Here is a 13,116-nt window from a genome sequence, read left to right as displayed (position 1 = left end):
TTGCTTTATACAGACTAACACGGATACCCCTCAGGAACTTTTCTCTGTGGAAAGTTTACTGGAATTCTCCCTCAGAGGTGACAAACACAGATGGATTTAATCTCACAAAAAGTTAACATTAACAAAAGGAAAATATAATCTGTGACATTGCGGTACATGTCTGAATTTTCTGATTTCAGCAAGGAAAAGACAATGATGAGGAAAGTCGCTATCATTATGAAGAGCATTTATTATTTATGTAGCACCATAAGTGTACCTGGAGCTTAACAAACATGTAAAGACAAGGTCCCTTCCCCTGAAGATCATCTTACAGTTTAATTCTGACAGACATAATACACAGGATACCAGTTCAAGGGCACAAGCAAGTGGAGTCACCCTCTGAGGGGGAAGGGATTCAATAATAATAATTATAAAAGGTTTTAAGGGGATGTGGAAGAGTGGCACATAAGAATTGTGAGGTGGTTCTAAGCATGAGAGTATCATGAAGTAAGGCACAAAGCTGAAAGTGAGAGGCACAAAGAGGGGTTTGTTAAGAGAGTACTGAGAAGAATTTCAAGGAGCAGGCCAAGGAAATGAGATGTGAGATGTAGGTGGGGGCAAAGTCCCTCATTATTCAAAATAGGTCTTAAATATCTGAAAAAAGATGAATCAACCCACTTAAGGGATCATGTGACCATTTCAGTTATGTCCCACCCCTGAAAATGACTCAGATCAAATATATTATGTTATATATTGTAAACAAACCTTCAGCATGGCCAGACTATTCTGAAATGAAGGGAAGAATAAGTCCTGAGGTACTGAAAAGGGAAACAAATGCACACCCCAGCTAGAAGCACAGCAAGATGGTAGTAAGAATTCTTTAAAATCAGCTTTGGTCTTTATGCTTCATAACTTGTCTAACTGGAATAATATCAAACTTGTCAATCAAGTAAATCTAAGCAGCTAGCCTATGTCACTCGCTTCTGTATACCTGTTTCTTTATATGTGTTCTTATATCTAGTAGGTAGCTGTAACAAATGGTTTAAAAGCTCTTTGATTGCCTCATTATAGAGGTGAACAGGCATGATATCTAACAAATATATATGGATCCCCCACTAGCGGAACAGGTAAGGGAGTGTTTGGAACAATAACAAAGTGAAGCTAGGAAACTTCAAGATACGGCTCGGACATCATTGAAAGTAGAGAAATGTCAGGGATTGATTAGAGTTTTGGGTAAGGATTCAGCTCATTTCATATTTTATCCAGAGTGGTTTGCCTGTCCTTCATTAATGCATTACTTCAAGTTTCAAAACTATATTCCCACCATAAAGTGATTTGTGAACGTTTTAAATCTTGTAGTTCTTTTTTTCCTATTGGAAACAGGGACTAGCTACACAGTGCAGAATAATTGACCATCTTCTCTATAATATGGGTGAAAGTCATTCCAGTGCAGCTGGACCACAAAGTCTTTAACAGCACACAGGGTCTTGTGCAGATGTCTACTCTGGGGCAAACTTCACTTTATAGGCCTGAATTTGAAGGCAAACAATAAGATATCACAAATTACACAAGGTTTTAAAGTCTATTTCCCCTTTCTCATCAAAACTGCAAGATTGACTGATGAGACTGTCATTGAAAACTAGCAAACCTGGCTTCGGAGGAAAGAACCTAATTCAACATATAATGCCTTGGGAATGCATAGAGTAGTTCTTCTTCCTTCTTAAAGTCAAGTCAGTTTGCATGTTCTACCCTGGACGTTAGTTGAAAAAATAAAATATGACCTTGAGTGTCAATGCCAGTTGACCCACATCTCTTAGAAGACACTAGGAATTGTCTTCACCTGTAGTCAGTCAGTATTCTCTCATCTTTAACTCTTGGTGATATAAATAATTACCACAAATCAGGTATCAAATAGTTGTTTCTAGGACTCTTTAGTTGTGATAAGTTTGTTGGCCAAATGGTTAGTGACTGAAGATTTGATAACTAACATACTATTTTAACTATCCATGGGGTTTTCATTCTAGTCCTAAAGACAGAAAACAGTCATTCAAATAAGGGACTGTAGTCAGGTGGGTTCTTCCTCTGTCCACATGGTTCCAGTAGTAGCTCCTCACCTGAGGATGTGATCATTTCTTCCTGGAAAAATAAAAGGACATTTATATTATCATTCAAATGTTATTATCATCAGCCCTCTCCTGGCCCCTAAAGAAATAAAACCATGGCAAAAAAAGAAGATCCTCACTCAATCCCAGTAAGGACCTACCCCTTGGTGAGATGAGAAACCAACTGCTGTTGCCCAACTATACATCTTAAACTATGATTATTGGAAATTCTAAGACACACAAATGTGCATCTGATAAAATGTGCTCTGGGATACCAGCTGCTCCTCTTCTCTCTTCAAGGACCTTGGCACAAAAAGTGGGAGTGTGCTAATAAAGTTTGCAGATGACACAATGTTTGGAGGTTTGCCAATACAAAGAAGGACTGGGATATCATTACAAGAAGATCTGGATGACCTTGTAAACCAGAGTAATAGAAATAGGATGAAATTCAATAGTGGAAAGTGCAAGATCATGCACTTAGGGACTAGTAACAAGAACTTTTGCTATAATCTGGGGACACATCAGTTGGAAGTGACAAAGGAGATGGACCTGCGCATATTGGTTGATCACAGGATGACTATAAGCCGCCAATGTGATGTAGCCATGAGAAAAAGCTAATGCGATCCTAGGATGCATCAGGTGAGGTATTTCCAGTAGAGATAGGGAGGTGTTAGTATCGATATACAAGGCACTGGTGAGACCTCATCTGGAATATTGTGTGCAGTTTGGGTCTCCCATGTTTAAGAAATATTAATTTAAATTGGAATAGGTGCAGAGAAGGGCTACTAAGATGATCCAAGGAATGGAAAACCTGCCTTATGAGAGGAGACTCAAAGAGCTTGGCTTGTTTAATCTAACCAAAAGAAAGCTGAGGGGAGATATGATTGCTCTCTATAAATATATCAGAGGGATAAATACCAGGCAGGGAGAGGAATTATTTAAGTTCAGCACCAATGTGGACACAAGAACAAATGGATATAAAATGCTCATCAAGAAGTTTAGACTTAAAATTAGGCGAAGGTTGCTAACCATCAGAGGAGTGAAGTTCTGGAACAGCCTTCTAAGGGGAGCAGTGGGAGCAAAACACCTAGCTGGCTTCAAGACTGAGCTTGATAAGTTTATGGAGGGGATGGTATGATGGGACAGCCTAAGTTGGCAATTTACTGGTCTTTGACTACTAGCGGTAAATATGCCCAATGGTCTGTGATGGGATGTTACATGGGGTGAATTCTGAATTACTACAGAGAACTCTTTCTGGGTCTCTGAATGGTGAGTTTTGCCCACATGTTCTTGCCCATATGCTGATCATCACATTTGGAATCGGGAAGTTTCTATGGCTTCTGCTTCTAGATGATGGCTTCTGCTAGATGATCATAATGGTCTCTTTTGACCTTAAAGTCTATGACTGCCCAAACAAAATACAGCTCCTTCTTTACCTCTGCTTTGTACAGGGACTGATATTCCCTCTTCCACACAGTCAGGGAAAAAGATCATGCTAGTTCCACATTCTGTCTTTAATGCTCTATATAACCTATGCCACCCGCTGCACATGCACAGCTATAAATTTATGCCAATATAAAAACAAAGAAATAAAAGACTATACCATTTTTTCCAAATTTAGCATAGAGGCTGTTATTCATTATTTAAATTGTCCCTTTAGAATACAATAACTGAATTGAGTGGGGAAAATACCAGTTGCCTAAATCAAGAGAATTTGTTTGTTTGTTTGTTTGGGCATTCATTCAAAAATGATTGAAACAATTTTAATAAGTTTATTAGAAATGACTTGGGGATTAGATATGGGACAAAGCCATAGATCAGAACATCCTAAAGTTAGGAGTTCATCTTAATCTAAATTTAGATTCACGTTATTGGGCTGGGATTTTCAAAGGTGTACAATTCTCACTGAAACTCAGTGGGAATTTGGGCACCTAACTCCTTTAGGCCCCATTGAAAATTGAAGTTTTAGTCCATGCCCAATCACTATGTTAAATTGAAAATAAGTATGGAAAGTTCCTATCCAAATGGAAACATTGTGGGAAAGTTATGAGCAAGCAGAAATGGGTTTAGCAGGGAAAGCCCTTCTCAACTTAAATATAGTGCTTTCCACACTATAATTCCATGCAAAAATAAACTCTAGTGAGTGTAAAAGCTCATATAAAATATGACTGGCTGGTGCCATATAGTCCTCTGTGGCTGCAGAGCTGGGTAGTTATCTGATATGGTCTGACAAACTCCCCACACCCACATTAACCAGTGTCTTCAAATAAAGACCAAAGTGAGGCAAAGAAGAGAAAAGAGGGTCAATCTCTGTATTATTGTCATTTCCTAGCCCCTTACTTTCTATTACTGGCTCTGAATCCTTACAACATTTGCTGTGGGTCTTTGGAATCACAGTATACTTCAGGCTCTGAATATAAATGGAATTCCATGTACAGCTTTTCTTAATCATGACAAAAAACCAGAAACCTTCCTGAAGGAGTTTCATCTAAGACAGAACTGGGGCGTAGTCTGGGAGAGACTCTGTTAATTTCTATTGCACTGCTTTCACATCCTCTTGCATTGTGTAGCTGGCCATTAGAAGGCTGTGGAGGGCTTGACAGTGCACATCAAAGTTAAGAAAAAACTTCAGAGACAACCATATGGAAGACAGGAATGGATATTAGGAGCAACCTGACCAGTTTCACATATGGCCAGTAAACTAGACAATTAAAAGAGAACTGTGTGGTCACTTTAAAGGAAGAGCAGCTTCTCTAATCAGCCTGTCATAACTAGACCTGTCAATTTTATCGTCAGGGGACCTCCACCCTCCCAGAAATATTTTTCTTAATGTCAGAGATTAGGAGACATTTTGCTTCTGACAGGTGCCCTTGTTCTTTTTGTAGATGGATGACTATCTTGTGTGGTTATTACCTATGATGGGCAAGGATAAAACAAGGGAAATACAGGAACTTTTGTCAGACTTGACGGCTCCCAAAAAGAGGAGGAGAGATCTTGGCTGCCAGAACTCCTGCTTCAAGGTCTAAGTTCCCCTAGAGTTTCAGCCTGCAGTGTTTAAATGCTAGCTGTGCAACTGTACATGCACTCTTCTATCCTGGCAAGGAGTATCCTGAGACTCCCTGTCTCCAATATACTGATCTAGGTGCTGCTTATCTCTGTAGGAGGCAGTACAAAGAGATGCATTAACTTTGACAAAAAGGCAGCCAGCATGAAGGCTTCTTCAAATGTATAAAATAAAACAGAGGTGTCTAGGTTCAGCTTGCCCCCTACTTATCATGGGAGGGGAGGTTATATGTATAATGGGCTAAATCCACAGCATAAGCAGCACTCTGCCACCTTTCCACCCCCCAAACTGAAGTTAGAACCATCTTAGGGCTGCTGTGCCTTATGCCAGGGGATAATGGTCTCGAGGAGTTGTTCCTCTAGGATCACTGGAGCACATTGCACTCTGGCCCCATCCCTGCCTGGAGTGGGCAAATAGAAGGTCTGTGTCAGGCTCAAATTTCTCCTATGTTAGTTAAATTCTCAGCTGCTGAATTAAGGTAATTTTAAGACCCCCTTTTGTGCCACTTTTTAAGAGATGTCAATGTATTTGTGTAGAATATCACACTCTGCTGTGTCTGCATTGTCTATTTCTTACTTGGGATGTAAATTCCTTGAGGAAGGGACTGTCATGTTCTGCGATGTTGTGGGTGCAACTTCGCATCTAGATTCAACTGATATAAAACTAGTGAATTATTCCAGATTTATACTGGCGTGACAGAACAGAATTTCCCTTGTGTTGCTCAGAATCATAAGAAATAACAAGAGGTTCACTGCGGGGAAGGAATAGAGTGTGTGTATGTGTGGAGAGGGCCTACAGAGGTGCTACAAACTGAGGATCATGGCACCTCAAGAAAGGCTTAAAGGAGAAGGAAGGGAAATTGGGAGCAGAGGAGAGGGGAAATTAGGGGAAGAAAAGGAAAACTCCTTACATGTTGTCTGGGAGGAAATGGGATATGGAAATAGTCATAGAGGAGAAAAAATTGACTGGAATGAGGGTGAAACAAAGATGAGAGAAAACCGGAGACAAGGAAAAGTAAAGGAAATTCTACAGAAGAAGGGAACAGTATGGGTGAGAAGAAAGAGAAAAGCAGAAGAAAAATTGATGGAGAGACAGAGGTGTTGGAACAATTTGTATAATGGAGATGCTGAGAGCCATTTAACCGAATGGTAAACCCTATATGTGATGGAAACAACTTCAAGCCAGGGGATGCAGTAGCACCCCACACACTCCAATTTCCAGCACCTAAGTGGAGAGAGACACACAAGAAGATGAAAATAACCTGTCCCATCGGAAATCATGCTGCTTTTTAGGCTCAGACTGGCCCATAGGAAGCACTACTTTCAGGAGAACCAATTCCTGTTCATGCAGAGTTGTCAAAGGCTCATAGTAAATTATTCTGGGAAGGGGGATTCAGAGAACATAAAAAATTAGCATTACTCTGTTCCTAAAATTGAACCCAAACATTTCTTCTATTTGTTTGACCCTCACTTTCCTAATTGTGTATGCTTTTGCATTTTGCTGCTCCAGGATCAGAGGCTACAGAGCTGGAATACCATTAAAAACCCTTTTCTTGTAATATTTTCAATCCAATTTTGCAGACCAAAGAAGCTCAGAAAGTGTTAGTTCTGTCAGTCCATTTTAGTGCATCTTTTGGTCCTTCAAAGCAGGCACTGCATACAAAGCTGGTTAGAAAGGTACACAAATGGATACTGAAGATTTTGAAAGCAGAAAAGAAATCCCCTGGCTCACTTCAGCAGAGAAACAAAACTCCAAGTGTGTGAATGTTAATTTGTATATTCTGACTAGAGCCACTGTTCACTAGTTTAGCTTTTCACTAAGGTTATTTCCACTTTCTAGGTTGGTTTCAAATTACATGGTTCCTCTTTAAATTATTAATCTGCTGAGTTCAGCGATTGATCTTTCTTTACACAATAAGTGATACCTTATGAAAATCAATAAGATCCGTGAGTGTCACATGCCGGTTGGGATCCACCCCCAAGAAGCTGTAGAAATCCCCCGAAGCATCCACCAGAAAGTGCTTGAACCCACTCTGTTGGCGATAAGACAAGGCATAGCCCCAGATTTTCTCACTGACCCGCACCAGGAATGCTCCTTCAGACTTGTTCATTAGCAGCTCTTCTGCCTCCTGGCGGCTAATAATACCTGCCAAGAAGAAAGAGGCCGCAGTCATCACATAATGGGCCCTGAAGAACTTAGTAATTAAAATGAAATAGACAAGTGTTAAAGGGTGGAGGTGAAGTTGAGATGGGCAGGGCCTCAGGTGTTCGAGCACTTATAATGGAACATGATTGAGGTTACGGTTCAGGAGACTCAGTAATTATTACCTGTCTTTGATGGAATTCTGCATGCGTAATTTGTTACTTATGTGATTAACAATTATTTCCACTTGTTTCACCAGATTCCCACTGTCTTCACATTTCTCCTAAAGATGTGCACAAATACAACTCATGGCAAAATGACTTAAATAGGAAAGGTAATTTAGTCTCTGTATTCAGTATCTACATTCTAAGCCATTGAAAGAAAGGGGACATCATAGTAGACAGGGGACTGGAATGCCCAGGGCTGCAGTGTCTGTATCATGAGTATTCAGGGGCTATTGGCAATAATAATTATACTTTTCATCAAGTAATATAGTACCTCTCATCTGATCATCTCAAAATGTTTTACAGTCAATAATTAAGGCAATCTTCAGTCTTGCAGAGAAGGGTATAATACGATCCAATGGCTGAAAGTAGAAGCTAGACAAATTCACACTAGAAATAAGATATAAACTTTTAACAGTGAGTAATCATTGGAAAAATTTACCAAGGGTCATGGTGGATTCTCCACCACTGACAATTTTTAAATCAAGATTGGATGTTTTTCTAAAAGATCTGCTCTAGGAATTATTTTGCGGAAATTCTTTGGCCTGTGTTAAACTGGAGGTGAGACTAGATGATCATAATGGCCCCTTCTGGCCTTGGAATCTCTGACTCTATAAAATACCACTTTAGGAGACACGGAGAAAGATTGCATCCCAGGTGATACAATCTCCCTGGAGCTGGCTGGTGTGCATGAGGGTTACATATTGCCCCATCCAGTAGCGTTATGCAGACTGCTCTCCTTTGTGGGCTGGCCCATTCCAAAGACCAATACGGAGGGGAATGTTCTTTGTCTTCTCCCCATCACTTGTTGAGCAACTGGCTCACTGGTAGGGGAAGTCTCTTTGCTAGCAGATAACCGCTAATTTATTCAGCAAATTCAAGAAAGATTTAGGCCTGGATTTTTCAAAGCTACTTGAGGGATCAGATTAAAGTTGATGGAAAATTAGTGTCCAAATCTCCCTGATAGCTTTCAAAATCCCACCCCAAACAGGGAGTTCTGGGGATATTTTGTTCCTTTCAGTTTGGAAAGACCTTAACTTTCTGTGGAGAACAAGGGCCATATGTTATCTCAATCAGGGCCCCAAAGCTGACATTGCTGAGGCTTTTGAATGTAGACAGAGTACTGTATAACCCTAACATACCCAATGAGGGGTACAGTCAGAACTGTCCATTAACTGAGTTATGCCCAGTCAGAATAATGGCCTACAAATGTACTCTAATTGTGAGCTCAACTATGAAAAGTTGAGTGAAGGTTCATAAAGTGTCACAATAACCTATAATAAACGTTGAAGGGCAAAGGTGCAAAAAGGAGACAGAAAGAATGAGTTAGTTCAACCAAAAGGGACAACTGATATAATTCAAGGTTAAGATTATGCCTGGTAAACAAAAGAAGTGTGGGATAAGAGTTCAGTTAACCAAAATTGGTATGTTGGCAATTAGACCTAATTGGTATGCAAAATAACAAAAGGATGGGCTATTTCATCCATCACTCCCTTTTAGAGACCTCAAAAAGAGACTTTTTGGGAAAATCTAATGGACTGCAACGCTGGCTGACTGAAAAATGAGAGTAGGGGAAAAAGCAAGCTTCACCATCATGGCTACCACCCCCCTCTGTCTCCTGGACCTTCTTCATCCTAATCCTGAAAGATATCCTGACCAGACCTGGCTTGAGAGAGACAGCCAAATGACATTGCCACCTCCACCAGCTTTTGCTAGATCCCAAATGCCATCTGGGATGTGAGACTTGGTCCCCATGTCTCTCCCCCGGGTATCCTTTTCCTTCCCTACCTTGTTTCTTCTCTTTTCCTATCTCTCTTCTTTTTCCTTCTGTCTTATAACATTCTGCCTTAGCAGGAAAAGACTGCATATTTTGCAACCCTGCTGTGAGCCTGTGACCAGACAGAGCAACTAATGAAATGCCCTAAAGTACCCGTGGGTGGTATGAGTTCGACAGGTCTCAGAGTGGCTAATAAGACCAAGTGTCATGCCTGTGTTTTTTCCAGCAGTGAGGTTACAAGTGAGAGTCAACACCAGAGACAGAAGCTGCATTTTTTTTATCACTGCTGTTCTTTTCTTTCCCCTTTTGTGTACATTTGTCTTTTAGGAAACAGGATCGGATTTTAACAACAGCTCTAGCCCATCTCTACTCACTTCTTCTCTTTTTCCCCCCAAAGAACGATTACCATCTGTAATACCATTTCAAAGACTATCATACAAGAGGGATTTCCTTCTAAAAACTCCCTCCTGCTAAAGGGAGAGGGAAGAAGGGGTGTTGTTAAAATGAAAGCCTTATTTAATATTTTTCATTTGAAATGCTTTGTTTTTTCTTCTCTTTTGTATCTTGAATAAAAGCAGTGTTTGCCATGATAATATCTCTGGGATCTCTGTATACTGTATAATATGGGATCTCTGTATACCAAACCCCAAACCTTATTTTTTAAAACTGTTTAATGTTAGACAGTGACTGGTTTAAGTTAACAACTTTAACTTTTTGGTCCATATATTCCATCTAAATTAATGCAACAGGTTCTACCTTCCACCTCGGGAGTTTCTCTTGAGGGCCTATGGCTCAATAAGCTCCTGTGTCTCATAACTAGCAGTGAAATAGCAAGAGCTGACTTTAAAAAAAAAGCTGAATTAATCAATTCTGGATAAGCACATGACAAAAGTAATAATAAAGTAATGCATATGAATAGTGCAACTCTCTTAGAGTATAAGAGTCTAAACTCGCTCAAACCGCATGTAATTGGATAGACTTATCAGTCTATGGCTATGTCTACTACGAGCTAGGGGTGTGATGCCCAGCTCATGAAGACATACTTGTGTTGGTTCTCATCAAGCCAGCGTGCTAAAAAGCACTAATGTACGAGCCATGCCAAGCACAAGGGGAGCACAAGCCACACCAAGTACATACCCACAGGGTTCAGGCAGGTTTGTACCTGGCAGAACTAGCCCATGCTGCCACTTGCCTCTACGTAAGCTACCCCAGCTACACTACTTCTTTTAGCACACTACTGTAAGGGCCAAGGTGTAGGCAGTTAGGTCTACTGGTCAAAGCCAGAGTCAGGCCTCCAGCCAAGAGTTGACGCTGGAGTCAGGAGTCAAGGCAGGGGTCAAGTTGGAGTCAGGGGTAGGGTGGAGGAGCAGGGATCTGGAGCAATTCAGGAAAGCAGGAACCTCGAGTGGAGGAGGATCTGGGATAAAGAGGGTAGGAACGGGCTGGAAGGCAAGAAGTCAGGACCTAAGTGACAGCCAGACAGGAATCCACTTAGATGCTCAGACAACTTCCTTTGCCTCTTTCTGGCTTAAGAAGGGCATCTGAGACCATTGGTGGAGCCACACATCTCCCACCAATAACGATCTTTGTGCAAGGAGCACTAGGTGAGCTAGATCTGTGCTAACCCCCTTCTCCACTGGTTCCAGTGAGCTAGTGGCCACATCCTTCACCGCTAGCATGGTGAAAGCTAGCTCAGGTATGTCTACTTGAGCTGGGAATAATTATGATGATTAGGCTGCCATCTCATACCGTGCCTTAGAAAAGGTTTTATTCCCGAGGCTGAACTTTATGCAGTTTAATGGGGATATGTTGGTGGCAATTCTTTTACAGGATCCCACAGATACCTTGAGCACTGTATGGCATCCACTGGTTCAAATCCACATCTCTTGTGTTCATTTGTTATATTTGAGTGTATTAACAACAGAGCTCTGAGTAATAAATTACTACTTACCATAGGTGAGCGCATACCTTCTGAGACTGAAGCAGAAGTGTCTCATGAGAGATTCCCTATATACACAGGCCCTGATTCAGCACTTAAAGCAGTGTTTTTCAAACTTTTTGAGCTGAGCCACTACTGTGAGTTACAATTTTTGGTTGCGTCCCCCCCCCCCCCCCCCCCCCAACCCAAAAAAAAAAAAAAAAGACAAATGCAAGGCTGGATGGTCCACTGAGGTGAGTCAGGGGGTAGAAGTGGCATTCCCTCCCCAAGCCTCACCATGCGGGGCCAGCCCAAGCTTCACTGTGCAGGGCTGGAGTCATCACTTCCCCCCATCCCCCAAACATTCCTCCGCACCCCTTCTGGAGGCATGCCCACCGTTTGAAAACCTCTGACTTAAGGAGAGGTAGTACATATAGGACCCTGGACTAAAAGGGGCGGTGAGAGGCAAAAAAGCATCCTTTAAAAATTGGAAGACAAACCCTACTGAGGAAAATAGACAGGAGCATAAACTCTGGCAAGTCAGGAATAATTAAGAAGGCCAAAAAAGAATGTGAAGAACAACTAGCAAGAGACACAAAAACTAACAGATTTTTTTTTTTAAATACTTCAGAAGCAGGATGCCTGCTGAACAATCAGTGGGGCCACTGGACTGCTAAAGGAGCACTCAAGGAAGACAAGGTCAATGCACAGAAGCTAAATGAATTCTTTACATCCGTCTTCACTGCAGAGGATGTGAGAGAGATTTCCATACCGCAGACATTATTTTTAGGTGACAAATGTGAGGAACTGTCCCAGATTGAGGTGTCAGTAGAGGAGGTTTCGGAACAAATTGATAAATTAAACAATTATAAGTCACCAGGACCAGATGATATCCACCCAAGAGTTCTGAAGGAATTCAGATGCAAAATTGCAGAACTACTATGTAACCTATTGCTTAAATCACCCTCTGTACCAAATGACTGAAATATAGCTAATGTAACACCAATTTTTAAAAAAGGCTCCAGAGGCAAGCCTGGCAATTACAGGCGAGTAAGTCTAATTTCAATACCAGACAAATTGGTTGAAACTATAGTAAAGAACAGAAGACACAGAGGAACACGATTTGTTGAGGAAGAGTCAAAACAGCTTTTGTATAGAGAAATTATGCCATGCCAAACTATTAAAATTCTTTGAGGGTATCAGAAAACATGCACGCAGGGTGATATAGTGTACTTGGACTTTCAGGAAGGCTTTGACAAGGCCCCTCACCAAAAGTTGCTAAGCAATGTAAGCAGTCATAGGATAAGAAGGAAGGTCCTCTCCTGGATCAGTAACTGGTTAAAAGATAGGAAACAAAACGTAAGAAGAAATGGTCAGTTTTCACAGTGTAGAGAGGTAAATAGAAGGACCCCCAAGGATCTGTACTAGCATTAGTGCTGTTTAACATATTCTTAAATTATCTAGAAAAAGGGGTAAATAGTGAGGTGTCAAAGTTTGCAGATGATATAAAATTACTCAATTTGGTTTTACTCAATATAGTTAAGTCCAAAGCAGACTGTGAAGAGCTACAAAGGGATCTCACTAAACTGGGTGATTGAGTAACAAAATGGCAGATGAAATTCAGTGTTGATAAATGCAAAGTAATACACATTGGAAAACACAATCCAAACTATACATACAAAATGATTGGGTCTAAATCAGTTCTTACACTCAAAAGACCTTGGGGTGATTGTAGATAGTTTTCTGTAAACATCCTCTTAACGTGCAATGTTAGTCAAAAAAGCTAACAGAATGTTAGGACCCGTTAGGAAAGGGTGAAATAATAAGACAGAAAAATATCATAATACCACTATATAAATCCATGGTATACACACAACTTGAATACTGCATGCAAATCTGGTCATCCTATC

The 13,116-nt window shown here is 40.8% G+C and overlaps 1 protein-coding gene across 1 annotated transcript in view; it reads right to left on the bottom strand.

Moving 5' to 3' along the window:
- Positions 1-1,933: 1,933 nt before the first annotated feature.
- The window catches only part of SH2D4B (SH2 domain containing 4B), a 90,282-nt gene continuing 79,099 nt past the window's right edge, over positions 1,934-13,116 (bottom strand). Inside the window, exons 7-8 of the mRNA XM_067552924.1 lie at positions 7,070-7,290; positions 1,934-2,115 (exon numbers count right to left, since the gene is read on the bottom strand). Coding sequence (XP_067409025.1) covers positions 2,023-2,115; positions 7,070-7,290 — 314 coding nt within the window. The 3' untranslated portion in view covers positions 1,934-2,022. The remainder of the gene's footprint in view (positions 2,116-7,069; positions 7,291-13,116) is intronic.

The sequence above is a fragment of the Emydura macquarii genome, unplaced genomic scaffold, assembly GCF_026122565.2.
Source record: "Emydura macquarii macquarii isolate MOO-44397 ecotype Brisbane River unplaced genomic scaffold, CSIRO-AGI_Emac_v2 contig_1390, whole genome shotgun sequence".
NCBI classification, from domain to species: domain Eukaryota; kingdom Metazoa; phylum Chordata; order Testudines; family Chelidae; genus Emydura; species Emydura macquarii.
The sequence above is the reverse complement of the archived record's forward strand: the minus strand, read 5'-3'. Positions and strand labels throughout refer to the sequence as shown.